Consider the following 22,174-nt stretch of genomic DNA (forward strand, 5'->3'; position numbering starts at 1 on the left):
TTCTACAGGACTGCCATTGCAGCCTGTGTGAAATGGTGCATGCACCCTTTCACTGCCATTTACATTGCACCAGGTCACTTGTAAGTCACCCTTATTGCAGGCCTTCCACAGTGAAGGCTGGGAGCAGAGTACCTGTGTGTGAGAACACCCCTGCAGGACCATTTTTCCAGACTTCGTGAGTGCAGGGACACCATTTTATGTGTGCACTGGACATAGGTCACCACCTATGTCCAGCTTCACAATGTAACTCTGAATACGGCCATGTTTGGTATCAAACATGTTGGAATCATAGTCCAAGGCTTTTGCAAGCATTGGTTGTATGATTCCATGCATTCTGGGGGCTTCTTAAAGGAGCACCGGTATAGCCATTGCAGCCTTCTGAGGTTTTCCAGGCAGTCCCAACTGCTGCCACCTCACAGACAGATTACTGGCCTCCTGTTGCTTGACCAGCTCAAGCCCAGTAAGACAGAACAAAGGATTTCCTTTGGGAGAAGGATGTTACAACCTCTCACCTTGGAAATAGGTGTGACAGGCATGGGAGCCTCCCAGAGCCTCTGGAAATGCTTTGAAGGGCAGAGATGGTGCCCTTATTGCATAATCCAGTCTACACCAATTCAGGGACCCCCAAGTCCCTGCTCTGGCACAAAACTGGACAAAGGAAAGGGAAGTGACCACTCCCATGTCCATCACTACCCTATGGGTGGTGCTCAGAGCTCCTCTAGGGTCCCTGGGTTTTGCCATATTGGATTCCAAGGTGTCAGGGAACTCTGGGAGCATCTGAGTGGCCTGTGCCAGCAAATGACGTCAGAGCCCTCCTCTGATAGGTGCTTACCTGTGTAGCTGATCAATCCTCCTTTCAGTGCTATTTAGGGTCTCTCTCTTGGGTGGTTCTTCAGATTCAGATTGCAAGACTCCAGTAGGACTCCTCTGCATCCTTTACTTCACCTTATTACCGAAGAAACTGCATCTGAACCCTCCAGGAACTCTAGAACTGCAACAAAGAAGCAAAGACGACTTCTGCAACACTGTATCTTCAGCTCCTGCCAGCAACTGCAACTGTTTCCTATGCATGCATCCTCAGAGGACAGCCAGTATTCAGCCTCCACCAGAAGAATGAAGGAATCTCTTGAAGTGAAGGAGTCACTTCTCTACTTCAGCAGGCACCCTCTCTGCAGCTACGACCAATGGGTTGGGTCCCCTCTTCTAACAAGGTGCGTGGATCCAGCATCATGGGTGGTGGACTGAAGTGGTCGCGATGGTCCTGATGTCCCACTGTCCAGCTTTGGTAGAGGCAACAGCTTGCCTCCCCACGCAAGACAGTACCCCTGTGCACCATGTGTTTTGCAATTGCCAAGGCTTGTTGGCATCCTTCCACGAAGTTCTTCATGTACCGTATAACTCCGGACCCCAGCACTCCTTCCTGGGATGCACAGCCTCCTTTTAATACTCCCAGTGCCCCTCTACACACTACATTTGCCTAGGTGGGAAACCGACATTTGCATTCCACTTTCTTAGTATATGGTTTGTGTTCCCCTAGGCGCCATTTCTAACCATTGTGATTTTCACTAATTGCACTTTTTTCTACCTTTTTTTATTGCTATTTCTTCAAACGTATGTATATAATTTGTGCATTAACTAACTCCTATGGGTGTATAGTCTCTATGGTATTTTTGACATTTGTTTCACCAAAATAAAGTACCTTTATTTGTGTAACACTGAGTATTTTCTTTCATGTGTGTGAGTACTGTGTGACTACAGTGGCATTGCATGAGCTTCGATTTTCTCCTAGTTAGGCCTTGGCTGTTCATCCACACTACCCCTAGAGAGCCTGGCTTCTAGACGCTGACTACATTTCACCAATAAGGGATAACTGGTATAAGGTGTAAGTACCTTAGGTACCCATTACAAACCAGGCCGGCCTCCACCACCCCCTTTTACCACTAGCCAACTTTAAGCCTTAAACCGTTCCCCTCATCCAATACCTTGACTCTAAAATTGCCCTCACCTTTATTTACCTCTACACACCCCTTAAACCTAAAACCAGCCTTACCCCCTTTATCTCTACTCGCACCTTAACATCCCACTTTCGTTAAAATAACATTTTTTATATATATGATTTTGTTTCCCAAAGGTTACAGGGACGTTAAAGTTAGATTCAGATTTTGCACATACAAAAACCAAATTCAGCTATTAGAGTTCTTTCAAGTAACTATAACTCGTGCCCTAAGATAACTATAACTCGCACCCTCGACATACACAGTTTTCTCATCAATAGTTTTACTGCAAATGTTACAGTGATTTTATCAATGACATCAAAGAAGATGTCATAAGTAATGAATGTAAAATGACGGGCAATTAGTAGTGTATAGCGAAAGCGCAAGTTATAGTTTACCTTAGGGTTCTGACATAAAATGTGTATTTCTTCTTCCTGTGAAGAAAAGACAATTCTGTCAAGAACCTAAATGTGACGACTTTCCAATTCAGAGAAAATAATCCATTAGAATCACACTTAAAATAATTGGTTCACAGATTACTGTGGATGCTAGTCCTACACTGACTGATGTTCTTCAATCTACAACTTGTTGGTGACAAATCTGTTTGGTCTTAACTAGTAGCTACTAGTAAACATCAGATGATGTAGCAGTGCTTTGAGGCTGAAATGGACAAAAAACATATTCTATGTTCTCACTGTGCTCAATGTATTTTCTACGTGCTGCACAGTAAACTCATTCAAGCAGCATTACACTTTCCCTTCCAATTTCCAGAATTAGCCTGGCCTTCTGCTGCAAAAGAAAGACAATGACACTACCAACAAAACAAAAAATAAACACACAACAGTTCACAGTAAAAATAACTGTCCCCTCCAGTGATTTTGGGTGTGAGAAACCAAGACATTTAGCAATGTGAGGGCCAGTGCTCTGTTTAAAAGGTATATGCAATTGACATGACAACCCACCTGTAAGTCCCTAGTATATGGTAAAGCATGTGGGTTTAGAGGCCCAGTAGATTATGCACTGCTGCAGTTCCTGTTGATATTTTAAAGGCAGGCTGCTTTTAAAAGTAAATTATATGCAAATTCAACTTTGGAATTAAAAGTACTTCCAAAGTCCTAAACTAGCTTATATCTACATGTAAGTCACCTCTAAGGTCTCCCCTAGGTGCTCCAGGGATAGGGTGCCTTGCAACTATAAGTCGTGAAATTATTAAATATGTCTTAGGTGAGGGAAAACTGCCAATTTCACTTTCCTCCATTGTAGTGCATTAGCTCTATAGGCTAATGGGGATGCTTTATTAAAGTACAACTATTGATAGGAATGAGCTAAAATATAATTCAAAGACTTAAATTGATAGACTAAAATCCAACAACTCATCATTCTTTAACTTATTTTCTGTGATTGCTAGAATAAATCTAGAGAACTTGCTTTTCTGATGAGCCAAAATCCAGCCTTCCAGCAGCCCTTCTTCTGACTGGCCAGCACCTGCCAGGCTAAGCAAAGCTGTCTTAATGAGGTGTGAAGTGGACTGCATAGAGAAAAAAGGACATCTGGCGAGTGAAGATCTGCAAGCTGCCAAAAGGCAGGAAGAGGACTGGGTAGCTAAACTGGACTTCAAAGAAGGAATAACAGAACAGGACACAAGTTCACCCCCAGTTCCTGCACCCTCAGATAGATAGGCGTCCCAGTAACTGAATTAGCAGGGGGGCTGAAAGAGAGTGTTTGGGAAACTTAGCCACACCAGTGGGACGTCTTAGCCAGATCTTAACCTCCAGAAGAGAATTTCTCCATTTTAGATCTTGAAAGAAAAGTGCTTTATGGGATAAGAGTATGCCACACTCTGGAGGAAGTTGTCATACTCTGGGTGTCACCCAGCATCCTGCTTGTTGCCTAGGAACACTGGATAAATAATAAGTAAGTAAGTAAATAAGTAAACAGTAAGGACTATGGAAGTTCCAGATATACCAATATCGGAGAAAACAGTTCAGATTGTAGCAATTGTGAACAAGCATTTGACCAACACTCTTACAGAACCAGTTTTTGTTAACGTTGGTAATTTTAAGGATTTTCACAGATTTGTTATGTGCGATTCTAGTCTAGTGTCATTACTGGAAAGAAATCTGTTGTGTAAAATAAATTGATCGATTTCATGTTTACTTAAAGGAATTGAGATCGAGACAAACAGTGATGAGGAAGATTCAATGATTACTGCTGAAAAAGAATGGGTGTCTATGGAGTTTCCTCTGATTAATTTTGATGAACAAATAAATGAAGACAATAATTCAATTGATTTAATTGATTTTTCCTGGTCTTTGAAGTAAAAGATCTTCCAGTTGATTTGCAGGAAAGGGTCAAGTCAAAAGTTTGGGTGGGATGTTTCAGGGAAGGACATTGGCCTGATCAAGGGAGCTGAAGGAGTCAGAGTGGCAGTGAAAGAGAATCTGGTATTTCCACAAACTGTGCAGTACCCAATGACAAATGAGGCAATCAAAGAAATAAGACCTTTGATAGAGCAGTTTTTGGAACAGAGAGTTTTGAAAGAAGTGATGAGTAGCCTGTGTAACTCACCAATAATGGGTTTGAACAAGCCAAGTGGGAAAATTCGTCTTGTCCAGGATTTGAGGAAAATGAATGATATCGTAGTCAAATGTTGTCCAGTTGTGTGAAACCCAGCTGTGATTATGTTTCAGATGCCGTGTGATGCTGAGTGGTTCACAGTGATTGATTTGTGTCAAGCATTTTTCTCCGTGCCTCTTCATGAGCACAGTCGATACGTCTTTTGTTTTACATTCCTGACCAGAGTCTATTGTTGGTGTACAATTCCTCATGGGTTTTCAGAGTCGCCATCGATTTTTAATCAGATTTTTAAAAAGAACCTGGAGTCATTGGTAATGCCTTATTAATTGACATTAGTGCAATATATAGATGATCTATTGATTGCATCAAAGACAAAAGAGGGCTGCAAGGAAGATACAATTACATTGTTGAACTTTCTGGGGGACAATGGTCATAAGGTGACTCCTGTAAAATTGTAATATTGTCAGCGAGAGGTGAAATATTTGGGTACTTTGATTGAAAAAGGGTCCAGGAGAATTTAAAAAGATTGTGAGAAAATGAAAATATAACCAAGTACGCAGAAAGAATAGAATGTTTCTGGGAATGATAGGATATTGTAGTCAGTGGATTCCACATTTTTCAGCTATTTCAAAACCTTTGTAAAAGCGGACACATAAGGATGTTTCAGACCCCATAATGATGGATGAGTAATGTATGAGAGCATTTGTTGAATTGAAAGAAAGTTTGTGCCAAGCACCAGCTTTAGGTATGCCTGATTACCCAACATTTTTTCTGTTGTTTTGTCATGAACGAGATGGATTTTCTTTGTCTGTCATGACACATGGTGGTGTCAAAAACCAGTAGCATATTGTTCAGCTACTTTAAATCCTATTGCAGCAGCCTGACCAGGATGCTTGCGAGCAGTTGCAGCAATCAAGCAGAGTAAATCCTAAAGTGAGAATATTGTAATGGGTTATCCTCTGACAGTAATGGTACCTCATTCAATCGAGATTTTGTTGACAAGATCAAAGACACAATACTTGACCAATGCAAGATTGACACGTTTTGTAACAGTGATTCTTGGGGCACCTAATGTGACAATCAAAAGCTGCACAGTGCTTAGCCCAGCAACATTTTTACCAGATGAGAGAAATGATTCAGATAAAACAGATGATACTGAACAGGATTGTTTGGAAGTTAAAGAATTGTGCACAAAACCAAGGGCAGATATTAGAGACACTTGCCAAGAAGACATGATCAAATTATCTTTGTTGATGGTTCCTGCCTGAGAGATAACAGGGGTACATTGAGAGCAGGTTATGCAGTATGCACAATGAACAAGTTACTTACCTTCGGTAGCACTTTTTCTGGTGGATACACTAGCTACCTGTGGATTCCTCGCCTTATGAATTCTCCCATGTGCCAGCATCTGACAGAAAATCTTATTCCCAGCTCTCCACGTCAACGAGTATGTCACAATTGCACGGCTCCACGCCACTCTGTCTGACATCACCGTGCCAATAAGAGGTCTTCGCACGCGTGCTGATGTCAGTTTCACCCATTTTTTACGTGCCTTTGAGGCAAACAGGTGAAAACCGACCTCACAACAGCTCAAATGAATACATTATACATAAAACCATAATTATGCAATAGAATTATAACCATCATTTATTTATATATACACATAATTACCAAAACCTATGTACACTTGTAACACACAAATCTTGGTATGACCACACAGGAAGTGGGGAGGCAGGTGGGACTGTGAGGAATCCACAGTCCACCAGAAAAAGCGCTACCGAAGGTAAGTAACTTGTTCTTCTGATGGATGCAACTATCCGTGGATTCTTCACCTTATGAATAGAGTCCCAAAGCAGTACTGCACTCGTAGGTGGGTGCCTGTCTGGCTACACCAAGAAATCCTGCACTACAGATTGTACAAAATGGTCGTCCTTCCTAACCTCCGAGTCCAAGCAATAATGCTTTACGAAGGTGTGGAGGGACGCCCAAGTTGCTGCCTTGCAAATATCCACCACCAGAACCTCTCTAGCCAGGGCCGAAGTGGCAGACTTAGCCCTGGTCGAATGGGCTCTAATACCCTCAGGTGGAATCTTCTTTGCCAACATGTAGCAAACCTTGATACAAAGAATGACCCACCTGGGGATCGTTCTTTTATGACCTGCTCTGCCCTATCTCTTTCCAATATAACCCACGAACAGCTGGTCTTCCAAACGAAAGCCTTTTGTTGTCTCAATATAAAAACTGAGGGCCCTTCTGGGGGCCAAACAATGGAGCCTCTCTTCCTCTATTGAGGGGTGAGGAGGAGGGTTTAAAGATAAAAGGGTAATAGTTTGCCTCATATGAAAAGGAGTGACAACTTTTGGTAGGAAAGCCGTCCTGGTTTTCAACACCACTTTATCAGGAAAGAATAAAGTAAAGGGAGGTTTAACACAAAGATCCTGAAGCTCACCAACATGTCTAGCAGATGTTATAGCTGTCAAAAACACCGTCTTAAGAACTAAAAATATTAACATGCAAGAATGCATGGGTTCAAATGGTGAACTCATTAAAAAAGTTAAAACGAGATTCAGATCCCACTGAGGCATATGAAAAGGAGTGGGAGGAAACTTATTAGTCAAACCCTTTAAGAACCTAATAACAATAGGCGACTTAAAAAAGGAGGGCTGATCCGGAAGGTAAAGAAAGGCTGACCGTGCCGCCAAATAGCCTGTAACAGTAGCAACTGCACAAACCTTCTGAGCTAAAGCTAATGCAAACAGAACATCGAATAGATGGGCCCTCAAAGGATCAATTTGCTTCTCTCCACACCAAGCAACAAATTTTGCCCACCTGCCGGCATAAACTTGAGCACGTTTACCGAAAAGCCCAGACTGAACAACAATTAAGTTGTCATCTGCAAGTGATGCAGCACGAGCGCAGGAGACTTAGCTTTGATCAACCAATCGTCCAGATAAGGGAATACAGATATTCCCTTCCTTCTGAGACTTCCTACAACCACCGCCATCACCTTCGTAAAGACTCGAGGTGCTGAGGTAAGACCAAACGGAAGGACCGCAAACTGGTATTGTTGTGATCCCAAATCAAACCGGAGATACTTCCTGTGCGAGTATAGGAATATGAAAGTAAGCATCCTGGCAAGTCGACAGACACCATCCAATCCTCTCGGTTCAACGCCAGAAGTACCTGGGCTAGAGTCAGCATCTTGAATCTTTCCTGGTTGAGGAACCAATTCAAAATCCTCAGGTCTAGGATTGGTCTCAATCGACCATCCTTCTAGGGAATCAGGAAATATCTCGAATAACAACCCGGACGCCTTTCCTGCTCTGGAACCAACTCCACTGCACCTTTTGATAACCGGATTTGAACATCCTGCTGCAACAATAGGAGATGGTTTTCTGAACAAAACAAGGGACGGGGAGGCCTGGGAGGGGAGAACTCCTAAAAAGGGAGAGCATATCCTTTCCTCACAATGTTTAGAACCCAGGAGTCTGATGTGATTAACTCCCACTCGTGGAGTAAAAGACGTAATCTTCCCCCTACAGGAGAAGAATGGCTGAAAATGGGCAGAAAAGTAGGGCTGCTTCCCTTGTAGTCCTCCAGAGGAAGAGGATGACGCAGGGTGCTGCTGAGTGGCCCCTCTTGTCCGAACCCTCCCCCGCCCTCTAAAGGACCTATACGGGAGGCTGATAGGCTGTTGGACTGTGGACTTGGGTCTCCCACGGTAAATGGCTCCACCCCCAGACCCCCTGAACCTCCGAAAGGACCTGAAAGTGGTAGTAGTGGAAGCGTGCAGACCCAAAGACTTTGCTGTTGTCCTGCTGTCCTTAAAGCGCTCTATGCAGAGTCAGCTTTAGCACCAAAAAGTTTTTCCCCATCAAAAGGCAAGTACAAAAGAGCAGTCTGGACATCCGAGGAAAAGCCAGAGGACCTCAACCATGCATGCCTCCTGGTAGCAATAAAGGTACCCATCGCTCCGGCCACCGAATCTGTAGAATCCAGTCCAGACTGGATTATCTGCTTTGCTAGGCATGAGCATCCGAAAAAAGTTCTCCAAATTGTCCTTGCACCTCCTGCGGCAGGTCCGGAACCATAGCCCTAGCTGAATCCATCAGGACGTGCACTTATCTACCCAACACACAGGTAGTATTTGCTGCTTTGAGGGCCATACTACAAGAAGAAAAAGTTTTCTTCGCAGACTGCTCCATCCTTTTGGATTCCCTGTCCGACGGAATCACAGGGAAGGAGCTTGGTGCAGACTGTGTGCAACAAGAGGCCTGAACAACCAGACTCTCCGGGGTAGGATGTTTTGACAAGAATCCCAGATCCCCAGGAGCTACCCTGTACCTCACTGCCACAGATCTGTTGACAGCTGGTGACAACACAGGGTTCCTCCATACCTCTAAGCTAGGCTCCGTAAGAGCATCATTAAATGGAAGCAATGGATCTTCCTAAGTAGACGAAGGATGCAGGACCTCAATTATGATATTATTTTTGCCCTCTGCAGCAGGCAATGGAAGATCCAAAAAATGTGCTGCCTTCCTGACCACAGTATGGAAAGAGGCCACCTCCTCCATAATATCCCCTGGTGAAGAAAGGTCCCATTCCGGGGAAGTGTCTAGCCCAATGGACGAGTCAATCTCTTGGTATTCCCCCAAGGACTCCACAATCACCCCTTCTTCCAACAACTGCCGCTGGCACTCCTCTTCCTCCAAAAGTCTTAAAGGCTTTCTACGCGACCTCAGCCTGGCCTCTAACCTTGGCGTCGACACAGAAATAGCAGACGTTGATGACACCGGCTTCAGAACTGAAAGGCGCGGATCAGGAGAAGAAGGTGGACTTCGATCTAATCCGGAGCCATCCGGCGCCGGAGCGGATCCCATTGGTGCCGTGGTCACTTGTGGTTCCGTCATCGGCGTCGACTGAAAGGGTGATGACACCGGCGCCGCAGGTCTAAAAGGCGATGTCATCGGAATGGCAGGTCTGTGTGGCGACATCCTTGTAAGGAGCCGGGGAACCCAATGAAAATGCTAAAGGACCCGTGGGACCAGCCGGTGCACCAGCAGGGGCCATAGCACTAAACATAGAAAACATGGCATTTAAAGATGCCGCCGGATCCACTCCCGGAGCCGGGAAGGCAGGATACCGCTGGTCTCCATGCTGCACCTGCGCCTGTTGAGCATCCGAATCCTGCACCACAGGTGAAAAGCGAGGACTGTCTGGAGGCGTGACCACCTCGAACACTGACGGCACCGGCGAATGCCTGAGGGCTTTGAGGTTGTGGAGTCACAGTCTGACTAACCTCGCACAGCGCCGTCTAGACGGAGACCTGGACCTTGAACGGCTCCGAGCCGAACGACGCAGAGTCATGACGTCGTCGTCTCTAGTGCTTTTTTGACGAAGTGTGAGAAGACGACCTGTAGTGGCTCTCATGACCTTTTTTTACCTTAGTCAAAAGGAGCTTGGCTTCCCTCTCCTTCAGAGCCTTTGGATTCATGCTCTGGCAGGATACACACTCCTCGACGTCATGCTCGGAGCTCAAACACCAAAGGCCATCATCATGAGGGTCAGTGACGGACATGCGTCCCCTCACTATCAACATGGTTTAAATCCCGACTTACGAGGAGGAGACATTGTAACCAGAAACAAAATTGCACCAGATACAAGATGGCACCTTCAACAGTAGCGAGAGCTAGGAGAAAATTGTTAGCGTCGGAGGCATGGAAAAAAGGGAACTGACGTCAGCACACCGGCGAGGACCTCTGATTGGCATAGTGACGTCAGATGGAATCGCATTGAGCTGTGCAACTGTGACGTCCTCGTCGACGTGGAGAGCTGGGAAGAAGGTTTTTCGTCGGATGCTGGCGCATGGGAGAATTCATAAGGTGAGGAATCCACAAGTGGTTGTATCCATCAAAAAACTGCCATATTAGAAGTTTCATGGCTTAAAGGAGTGTTTTCTGCTCAGATTGCAGAATTGGTGGCTCTTATGAGAGCATGCCAAATTTCAGACCAGATGAAAGTAACGATCTATACTGATAGCCAATATGGATTCGGCATTGTGCGTGATTTTGGACAGAGAGAGGTTTCTTAACGTCATCATTGTCCACCTGTAAGAAATGGTGAAAGAATACATGAATTGCTACAAGCTGTACAGAAACCTGAGAAAATTGCTGAGGTTAAATGTAGTGCACATCAAAGAGGACAGGATTATGTGACTTTGGGAAATGTTTATGCAGATCAGGTTGCAAAATTATGTGCCTTAAATAGTATCTCGTTTAAAGGGAAATGGGAACCGATGCCTGAAAATGATGGAAGTTTATAAAACATTTTACAATGCAAATTATTGCGACTTTGGAGGAGCTAAAAGCTATACAGAATAATGCTCCAAAAGAAGAGCATAGAGACTGAGTGATACACAATTGCATACAAAGGGAAGGTGATATTTGGGTGACAACCGAAGGGAAGGTGGTTTTACCGAACAGTTTACTGACACAGATGGCCAGATACTACCATGGTCAAGCACACATAGGGAGAGATGCAATGATCAGGAGTTTCAAACAATTCTGGTTTAATCTGAAATTTAGGCAGGCTGCTGAAATGGTTTGCCATAGATGCATTGTCTGTCAGCAGATGAATGTTGGTAAAGGAATAGTTGTCAACATGGGACACATAGGCATTGCAGGCGGTCCATTCAGCAGAATGGATTTTATTGAGATGCCTTCGTGTGCCGGTTTGAAATATGTGCTGGTGACTGTGTGCATTTTTAGTCACTGGATCGAGGCTTATTCCACAAGGAGAAATGATAGCCTTACAGTAGCTAAGTTACTTTTCAGAGAGTTAATTCCATGTTTTGGTTCCCCAGTCTCTTTGGAATCAGGTAGAGGAAGTCACTTCAACAATGAGGTTATAAAATTACTATTTTCAGCTTTAAACATTCAGCAGAAGCTACATTGTAGTTACCGCCCGGAAACAGATGAATGGAACTTTAAAGTCCCGATTGGCAAAGGTGTGTGCGTCAACGAATTTGAAATGTCCACATGATCTACCTTTAGTTCTAATGTCAATGAGAAGTACTCCTGACAAGAAGACTTGGTTGTCTCCTAACAAGATTCTAATGGGGGGAGCAATGAGATTGCCAGTAATACCTGCAAATGCAATAGGAAATATTATAGATAACATGGTGCTAGATTATTGCAAAGGCTTGGCTGATGTGGTTCGATCTTTTTCTCATCAGGTGGAAGCTACAACGGTTCAACAATCTCAAGGTCAAGGTCACAACTTGAGAGCCAGTGACTGGGTTATCATACGGAAGCACGTAAGAAAGTTGTGTTTGGAGCCACGGTGGAAGGGGCCCTAACAAACCATCCTTGTGACAATGACAACTGTGAAGTGTGCAGGTCTGCTGAATTAGGTGCATGCCAGCCATATTAGGAAAGTGGATAACAACAGAACAAGAAGCGGAGCGGTTGAGATTACCAGCAGCTAACAATATTACAGGTATAGAACAAGAAAGAGAGAAGCTTGAGAAGATTCCTGAGAATGCTCGAGATGTACCTAGTCCTATGACAGATGAAACATGCATTTGCAATGCAGTGGGTCTCGCATCTGTTCGAGTTAGAGCTATTAGCGTTGTAAACTCCTAACCCGACTTTTCTTGCCACATAAATTGAAAATTAAAAGTTAAACAGTTTCACATAAGGGAGCCGATTCACAGTGACACGGCTGCCATGAGCATCAGCGTGAAGAGACACAAAAAGAAAAAAAGTTTGCTTGCAGTAAAACTAATCAGCAAAAGTGCAATTAGCCATGTAACAGGGCTGATGGCCAAGGCAGTAACAAAACCTCCCCAAGGAGGGACAAAGGTAAACCATTTACCAATGTCAAAGGATTTTTTGAAGGGCAGCCCAGGAACCAGTGGTAGTGATGGGCGTGAGGTGGGCGTGGTTAAAAGCCCAGATACACACCAACACTTTGGAAAAGCAGTGCTTGCGCACTGAAATGCTCGACCTAAAAAGAGCAAAGTTTAGAGGAGAGTGAACAGTCAAAGAGTGGAGTAGAAAATGTCAGCACAAGAGGAACAAGAAAAATCAGTTGAAAGAAGTTCTGATCAGAGGAGGGCATACTCAGAAGAGAGTGATCAGAGACGACGGGTTGAGAGAAAATCTGCTCAGAGGAGGGTGTCCTCAGAAGCAGGTGGTTTGACATACCAAACATAACAAAAGACTGACCCAATGGGAAAAGGAATCGAGACAGATCCCGCCCAAGTGGATTTGACTCTTCCTGAACTAGTTGCGGGAACGACAGAAGAAAAGGGTTCAAGCTCAAGTTCAAATCCGATTTTAGGAAAATTGCTGACGAAGAAGATATCAAAAGGAGGTAATTGAACAGAGAAAAGTTCGAAAGGAGGAAAAATAAATGTGGTTCCATTAATTCATGAGGAAAGAGAGCTGAATGAACGAGAAAATTGTGGAGAAGAAGGTGAAAGTAGTAAAAGACCAAAAAGGAAGAGAGTTACAAGCAAGAGATATTCTGGTCCAGAATGGGCATATGTAACTACAAATGAATGACAAGAAGAATTTTTGTGTTATTGTTTTGACAGACATTGAAAATTTTCATTTTGGCACATGAAGAACAGGGTGTTTGGGGAAAAGCTGAAATTGAAAGAACATTTTTGAAAGTCGTGCATAAAGAGAGCCATTGATAACTAAATTTGACAACATTGATAACTGGATTTGACAAAATTGATAACTGGATTTGACAAGCTGCTATAACAGATTTGATAAGACTGTCCTAAATAAACTATTGAGAAAAAAAAAAAAATGTAGGAGGGATTTTTGTTTTTGAAATTATTTTGAAAAATTGTTTGTGAACTTTTTGTGGATTTTTTTTTTTTGTTCTCCTTTTCCTAATTTTTCGCAGACCATGAGAAACGTTAGCAACCAAAACAGTAGAATTAACCATTGGAAATGTGTAGGTATTTGATTGGTGGTAGCGAGTGTGATAATATGCTTATTGTTATTTATAGGTGTGATTGTTTATGAGGCGAATGGAGCCAACCATACTGCAGAGATTGACAATTCTTCGGAAACTACTAAATCACTAACAAAAGATAAGTTTAGGATAGTTGTCAAATACTTACATGAAGAGAAAGAGCTTTCCTCTAATATTTTCTATTGTTTATTTCCCGAGTATGTTGAGGTGATGGATGCGAAAGATAGTTATATTTGTACGCAGATTCGGACTTTGGTGGAAGAAGGAACTACTTATCATAGTTTGCCTGTGACGTATGCTATAAGTTGCAGTCATTTACTAATGCATTTCTATGACCAAGAGTATATCCAGTATTTCTTCTCAAACTTTGATGTTGTGTTTTTGTTTATACCGGTCATTGGTTATTTGAATAAACTAGCCAAGGAAAATAACAGTTATTATGATAGATTTCTTTGAGCCTACTCTTACCTTTGGAACTCCTTTCACTCATCGGAATAATCTGACCTGTTTACTAACACCTGTAGAGAACACATTTTTAGATAACACAGAAGATAGAAGAAGAGAAACAAAGGCGAGGATAAATAAGGGAATGATTAGCCTTAGACTTGGTATTGATTATGCTTATACTGACATTACTAAACAAAGAAAATTAACACTGGATGCTGAACATGTGGGAAAGTTCTGTATATATAGGCCACAGAGTAGTAGTGATAGAGTTTGTGGGTAAAGTGAATGTGGGTATATGTTTATGTTCCGGAGTAAATGGGATTTTATGATGAATGGACAAGACCCACCAGTGCCTGGTGTTTACTATATTTGTGGAAAAATGCTTATTACAGTCTTCCTAGGGGGTGGTATGGCACATGTTATTTGGGAATAGTCTCTCCAAAGATATACCAGCTGGAGGACTTGAGTAAATTTCCTAAGATGACGAGAATTCAAACGAGACACAAGCGAGAATCAATTTCTAGCATTGTGGGAGACATTTTTGGGGCTATAATTGCTTCAGTGGGAGTAGTTCTAAATTCTATTAAGATACAGAAGTTGCCTACAATAGTAGACAACATGTTGACAAGTTATTATTGAGCTATCGTTTTTCTAGATACTAAATTAGCTGCTACAAGAGCTATGGCACTGCCTTGCATTAGACATTCTTTTGGCGAAAGAGGGCAGAGTTTGCAAATTAATTGGTTTGAGTCATAGCTGTACGCATATTCCAGACAATTCAAGAGAAATCAGAGGTTTGATTAATAATGTAACAAAAAACAAAGTAGATCTAAATGAACCAACTGAAACTACGATCTGGGAGAAAGCTGGAAAGGGAATTGCAACTGTGGGAAATAGGTTTGGCAATCTGGGGAAAGGAATTATATTAAAAATAGTAAAATGGGTTTCAATAATTGTGTTTTGTCTAATTGGAGTTTGAGGAACATATAGATTGATCAAATGGATGAAAAGGAAAAGATCTGAAAGAATCGGGTAAGATTTGATGTTCAAATGAATACATTTTATGGAAAAAGTAAAGGGAAAAAGAAAAATAATGTGAAAATGGAAGAAACAAGATTTTACATTTTTGAAAAGAAAATAGATTTATTATGGGCTGGGTGATGACATAATTAGTCATTAGAGGAGGGATTGCAGGAGTGAAAAGTTTAACCATGATTTTATTAATTAATAATGTGTTGATCATTGATGAACTAATATGTGAAAAACAGGTAAATGTCACCATAATTCATTTTGTTTTCTATTTAGACTAATTCTAGAAAAAAAATCACATTTATTTTCCATTGTTCAATGCTTACCTTAAAAGAGTGCGATTAATAGCTTATAGACTTGTAGACAGCTACCCCTCATGGGTTTTTGCATTATGTCTTACAAGGTCAGATTTATAGGGTAATTTCTCGAGTTTGACTGTTCTATTGTTTAAAATTGTCACTAACATGTAGTTTCTTCCTAAAGGATGGAAGTAGATGTTACTATATGAGATGTTTCTTCCTGAGAAGTGAAGTTTTGATGAGATGGAACAATGGAGCCACAGACGAGAAGAAGAAACTGTTATAATTGTGTTTAGTTAATGATGTTGTCAATTATCTAACAGTAGTTTTATTGGCAGAATGTGCAACACCCCATGTACTGACCAATCGAGAGCTTTGCAAAAAATTATATAATTTTCTGTAACCTATTCTTCGAGTGTAATCTTCCCTGGTTCTTATTCTGAGTTCTGTTCCAGAGTTTCGGGTTGAGGGAGTTCTTAGTGGAGGTTCTTCTTGGGAAAGAGTCGGATTAGTGATGTGGGTTTAGCTGTCAATGTAGACCTGACTCTATGAGACTTTCCTGATGGTGTCCCCTTGCTGAAGTAGACTGCGTATGGCTGTTCTATGGGTAATGTATGAAATTGTATTGTTATGTGTCTTTTGTTTTACAGGTACCAGCTGCAAATTATAAATTAATTGCTGCATAATGATAATATTTTTACTATAACCCCAGTTAGTATGTTTTTCTAAATTCATGTTTCTAAATTATTTTTACATGAAGCCCAACATGTTAATGCTAATTAGTGGTTAGTAAGGGAATATGTCTTTACATGCTCATGATTTCTATTGACATTCTTTGAATTTTTGCTCAAATGTATACCATTTCACTGTTGCAAATATTGATGTTATTAATTTGTGTTCGAATACTTGAGATAATTTGCTTACCTGCTTTGATTAAACGCAGATATATAAGACGTTCTATTCAGCCGTTGTTGATTCTAGATGCTTATCATTTATGTTTAAGAGTTATTTTCGTGGCTTAAGCGTGGTTGATATAGGGAAAAGTTATCATCCTTCTTAATAAACTGATGTGATTATAGCGTCATGATTAGATTACTGATTTCTTGGTTATTGGTGTTTATTATGACATACACACATGACATCCCCTCAAATCTATGTTGTGTCGATCCATTGGCCTAAGGCGTGAAATCCACTATCTAGTTTGAGGTAATAGCTAGGATTTCTTGGCACTGGAGCAGTTTCACAGCCCGTTTTCACACGCTACTGCTTTACGCTCCTTGTAGTGGTACCAGCTCTTTAAACTCAACAGGGTGCTTGATTGGTGACAGAACACAACCACCATGCCTGAGAAGATCAAAATCTCTCAAAAGGCACCCGTTGCCCGCAGCCTTTACTGTACGCCTCCATTCCCAGAAATGTCTCTGGCTTTAAAGTTTGCAGATAAATTAAAGCTTCCAGGCCAGAGTTTTCCATTTTCGATAGACACAAAACATGGCAGCTGCAAACATGGCAGGGAGCAGTGTTTTCCAGCAAGTTGCACCTGCTCCCCCCAACGGCAATATATGACCACAAAGGGAGTAGAAACACAGCTTTTTAAATTTAAAAAATGTTTTAGGAAACGTGTGTGCGCCCTTCGGAAACCTATTTGTTTATTTTTCTAAATTGCACACGTTTTCTGAAGCGTTTTAACAAGCGGTGCACAAAGCAGAGCAGCTAAAGGAGAATAATAATAAAAAGTGACTGCAGGTTTAAAATTCATACCACACCCAGTGCTTAATTTGTGCTCTTTTCTGGTGCTCAGCTTATTTTTGAGGGTCGGCGCTTACTCTTCTGCCCCAAGCATTTGCTGCAAGCAAAAGACACATATGGGAAAGAGGGGGAAAGAGAAAAATTAAGAAGCCTCACAATGGGAGAAAGCAGAAAGCTGCAGAAGGGAGCTGAACGGGCAGGGAGTGTCTTTAAATGGATTGAAGAAGCCCTGGATAACGTCAGGATTACGCTGCCTCAATATTGCGTTTTCCCACATTTAATTGCAGCAGACCCAAGTTTAAGAGGAGGGCTTTGAGCACTGGCACGTTTTTATTTACAAATTAAGCACTGACCACAACGATTCTGGAGCACTGTTTCTAGGAGGTGCACCTCCTGTCCCCAACAGCCAGTCATGACCACAATGGGACATAGGAATCTGTGGCAGCAGACAATGAGGCGCCGAGTCTCATTGCATGCCAGCTGTCATGTGAAGTTGTGGCCGCGACAGCCGCAGTGTAATGTAGGAGCAGAAACAAAGCACTTTTAAAACATTTCGGGGAGCATGTTTGTGTGCTCCCACGTGCTTCCTGAAGCGTTTAAGAAAATTAGGCAGAGCGACTAAAAGAAAACAACGGAGCACAAAGCAGAGCAACAAAATGAAAATAAAAACTGTGTGTGCTTTTATACATACTGCAATGATTCAAGCGCTGAGTGGAAAATAAAAGAAAGTAGTCAGGAAACCATGCTGAAAACAAGGAGCCTTGTATGTTTTCAGTAATTGGCCAGTGAGCTAGAGGAGGGCTAAACACCGGAAAAGGCATGACGTATGCATGCCTTTCACTAATGAAATCAAGCGGATTTTGAAAGGTAAGCCCACAAACCAATGAATGTGACAGGCGTGACATGGGTTTGGTTAAAAGCTCAAACAGAGATTACAACAAGGACGGAGCGCTTGTGCGCTCGACCCTAAAAAGCAGTGCGCCACACTAAGGTATATGACCGATTGTGCAATATCCATGTAAAAGGGTCAGCCTCCAATGCGTTAACAAAACAGCCTCAAGGTAGGACACATGTAAAGCATTTACCTACGAAATCATGGGAATTTTGAAAGGCAGGCCAAGGAACGAATGAAAGAGGGGGAGAGATGGCGTGTTGAAAGCCCACAGAACTAGATTACAACATCTTGCGAGACAGTGCAAGCACGCTGCCTGGGCTTGACCTATGGTGTCACAAAAACTGTAGAGGTGTGCTGTAAATATGATAAACAAAAAAAAAAAAAAAAAAAGAGAAAACTGCATTCCCAACCCATTTGTAACCTCCTTGAAGCATAAATACAACAATCAAACATGCAAAACACATTGGCAGGGTTAGACTTAGGACGTTTCTTGAAACAACTGTGTCCAAGGATTCCTTGTCAATGCAGTAGAGCCCCTTGACAACATTTTCTTACAAGCTGTTGATGATGGCTGGAAAAGCTCCAAGCGGGAAAAATTGGATTTCTAGGCCGAGGAGATTTTTGATGGGGAGCTTCTTTTGAAAATGTTTCCCTTCAGACTTAGACAACGTTTTGGAAGTTGAAAACTTCCAGCAGTATGAAGCTGCAGGCTGTGGCCTAAGAAGAAAGGCATCACCCTGTTAGATACCTTGGCCAAGAGGTCTCAATGCACAGGATTTCCTATTTGGAGAAGAATGTAGCAGGAGCTACTATGAAGACAGGCTGACCAGCGATGCACTTCGGGTGGGTCGGCTGGTAGGCAGGTCCCAGTCTTCTGTCGGTTCTCCAGGCATTTTTTAGTGAAATATCTTCAATGTTGCAAGTTTTAGGGTTAGGTAGGAGCAGTACAACTAGCAACACTACCAAGGGTCCAGGACTTGGGGGGAGTGGGGATCACTTAGGGGATAAAGACTCACTTCAGCAAAGATGAGATGCAGGACTCTAGGCCTCTGGAGGTTTGATATGTCCCTGTAGCTCACTCTGCAGGCCAGCCAACTAGCCCTTGGAGTCACTTCTGGAGGCCTGGGATTCAAGGCGATAGTCCTGTTCTCCTCCATGCAGCAAGGCAGCTCTTTAGCAGCAGGGCACCCCTCTGGTAGCAGCAGGAAAGTCATCTGGGAGTCCAGGAAGTCCTTCAAAACCCTCCACAGGTCTAGGCGTGTACTTAAGAGGTGCTTTGAGGGTCTAATACATATACCAGGTGCACCCTTTGTAGCTAGAGGGTTCTCAATGCTATCACCACATCTGGTTCTGGAAAGTGCATCCATTTCCCTGCCAAAGCTCCAAAGACTAGTGTCAGGTTCCTTCGGGTGTGCTGTAGAAAAGCCTTTAAAGTGTAAGCAGGGCAGGGAACATCACCTCTCCCAGTCATGCTGGCAGGATGGCCCATCCTGCCAACACCTAGTCCAACTTTCTAAAAGTGCCATTTTTCAGAATTGCGACTTAAAATCCAACTTCACCATTAAAGAGGATTTAATTTACAATTCATTTAAGTCTAAACCTGACATTCCTACCTGCTCCCAATCAAAAGTTAGCATTTTTTAAATGTAATAAAGTAACCCTATGTTATCCAAAGGGAGAGTAGTAAAACAATGAATAAAGGTGCCCTGCCCTATGGGCTTTTAGGGCTTACATCAGTGGTGACTTATAAGTATTACAAAGGATGGCTGTGGCCTGGCAATGGCAGGCGTGAGACATGGTATAGAGTGCTACTTTAGTGGGTTGTACAATGCTGCTGTCCCACTAGTAGCATTTCATTAATGGCCACGGGTACATGTAGTACCTTGTATCAGGGACACACAAGTAAATTAATAATGCCAATCAGGCACAGGCCAATTTTATCATGTTTTAGGTAAAGAGCATAGGAACCTTAGCAGTTTCCAGCAGTGGTAAAGTGCATGTCAACAAAAATAATTCAGAACACATGCGGGGTGAAACTGAGTAATTGGTTCTGGGGGGTATGGAACCCCTTTTCTATCAACAACCACAATTCTTGCCAAGGTGAAGCAAAAAGTCACTAAATTAACCTGCGGTGAAAAACCTCTGGCAACTTGGCACAAAAACAGTCAGGCTTATCTTAGGCGCAAAGTGTAAATAATTTATGCAGCATACAACCAGTAATAAAGTAAAAACAAGACACAAGAAAAATCCTTAAACTATTTAGAAAATAGAACACCTTTTAATGAACAAAGTGACACCAAAAATGAATTACACCCAATTACTAGAACCTGAGTTAGTGAATTTCAAAGTTTTACATCAGCATAGTGCCTAAAAGACTAAAGCACCATTTGCAGAAATCTGGTCGTGCAAGACCCGGGGAGGTCACAAGTTCAGGTCGAACACGATGGAGCGCAGGTCAGAAACATGGAACAGTTTAGTCCCACTGAAAAGGTTACATTAAAGTCAGATGCAAAGAGTTCCATTTGCGGTAGAAGAGGCTGCGAAGACCAAAGGGAGTTTTGGAAATGGTCGTCGCTGTAGCATGAAGAGCAGGCCAGTCATCAGAGATGGTCGGCGCTGGAGAGTGAAGATCCAGTCGGGCGTTGCGGATGATTGTTGCTAGACCTTTGCCTTCATGGTCACCGAGGGCTATAGCTGTTATAGCACAAAGTGCATATCTCACGCTTCCAGTAGTCGGGTTCACTGGAGCTTTGCATTGGTGATCGTTGCAGGTGGAAGTGCCTTGGCAAGAACAGCCCCATTTGCAGTTGCATATAGCCCAAAACATCAGGATTTCTCTGTTTCTGCACAGAAGTAGCTCAACTGATGCCAGCCAAGCATCCAGGACCTAGAGAGGCACCTCCTGAGGATCAAGAACTCACTCCAGTGGGGGTGGGGCTTGCTGCCCACCACCGATCAACATGGCCATTTACTGAAGCAGCACCTGCCACCCACCAACTAAATCCTCCATTATCTGTATTACTATCAGCCAACCGGACTGAATAATTCAACTATCAGTGCCCTGTAATCCACGGTAGTGCAGGCGATATAAAAGTTGTGCCCCTGAGCGGCTTCCGCACGACCCTGGAGGTGGGAGCCTAGGTGACATTCTGAGACTGCAGCCTTCTATGTGAGAGCCCTAGAGATATGCTGGGGCTTCTTGCTGTGTGGTCAGCGCAGGCCAAGTGTCTCCGGGCGCCCTGCCACAGCGGAAGAGTGGCTAAAGGGAAGAAGTGGGTCCCGTCTCAGGTGACTGGGTGACTTGCGATGAGTGCTGCGTTGTGTGGGGCTCCTCGATACTGGAGATGGCCCCAAGAATAGCGTGCCCGCTGCAGGGGCCTACCACGAACTCATAGGGCTTTGAACCCACTGAAAGCTGCTCTTCACCCCCATTACAGAGATCTGGGCCTAAAGCCATAGTTTTTTCACTACCCTAGCTGTCCATCACTTGTTCTTTTTTGCATTTATTGCCCTAAGTGAAAAGGGTATACCCAGACGTGGGTCCCATGCTCCCCATGCCCTGGAGTCAAGGTAGCCTAGATGATATGGGGTGATACTCCGAAACCGGTCCCAGGTTGCTAGTTTCCAGTCCAGGGAGGATCTGGCCTGGCGGTTCAGGCTGGACTTGCTCCCACGGGGTGCAGGGTCAAGACTGATTTGCCTATGGCTGGGTTCAAACTGAAACACCATGGGTAAACAAATAAACTATGGATTTAGGCCCAGATTTGTGTACTGAGGGTGAATGCTTGACATTGTTAAGCATTCTGTCCATCACTTGTTTGGTGTCAAGCCCAAAGTGCTCTGTCCCTGGTGTAATCTCTATGTGGGCTTGTAACCACGCCCATGTTAAGCCCATCACTTTGCTTGGTTTGTGGGCTTGCCTTTAAAATTTTGCTTGATTTCATAAGTGAAAGGCATGCGTATGTCATGCCTTTTCCTGTGTTTAGCCCTCCTCAAGCGCATCGGCCAACTCCTGATTGACACACGAGGCTCCATGTTTTCCGTATGGTTTCTGCACTACTTTTTCTCTATTTCCTACACAGCTCGATCTCGCTGAGCATTAGTAGAGCACTTTGCATGGCATGGACCCTGTTACATGGATATTTGCACTTTTGCCAATATGTTTGCGAGCAAACTTTTGTTTCCTTTTGTGT

General features: G+C 43.1%; 1 protein-coding gene across 5 annotated transcripts in view; it reads right to left on the reverse strand.

The window, feature by feature from the left end:
- The window catches only part of DDX43 (DEAD-box helicase 43), a 576,458-nt gene that overhangs the window by 193,870 nt on the left and 360,414 nt on the right, over nucleotides 1-22,174 (reverse strand). For 3 of the 5 annotated variants that reach the window (XM_069235689.1, XM_069235687.1, XM_069235690.1), the window contains exon 15: nucleotides 2,393-2,428. The exons of the other annotated variants lie outside the window; for them this stretch is intronic. In XM_069235689.1, the coding sequence (XP_069091790.1) occupies nucleotides 2,393-2,428 (36 nt within the window). The remainder of the gene's footprint in view (nucleotides 1-2,392; nucleotides 2,429-22,174) is intronic. 5 annotated transcript variants of the gene reach the window in all.

This window comes from Pleurodeles waltl, chromosome 5 (genome assembly GCF_031143425.1).
Source record: "Pleurodeles waltl isolate 20211129_DDA chromosome 5, aPleWal1.hap1.20221129, whole genome shotgun sequence".
Taxonomy (NCBI): domain Eukaryota; kingdom Metazoa; phylum Chordata; class Amphibia; order Caudata; family Salamandridae; genus Pleurodeles; species Pleurodeles waltl.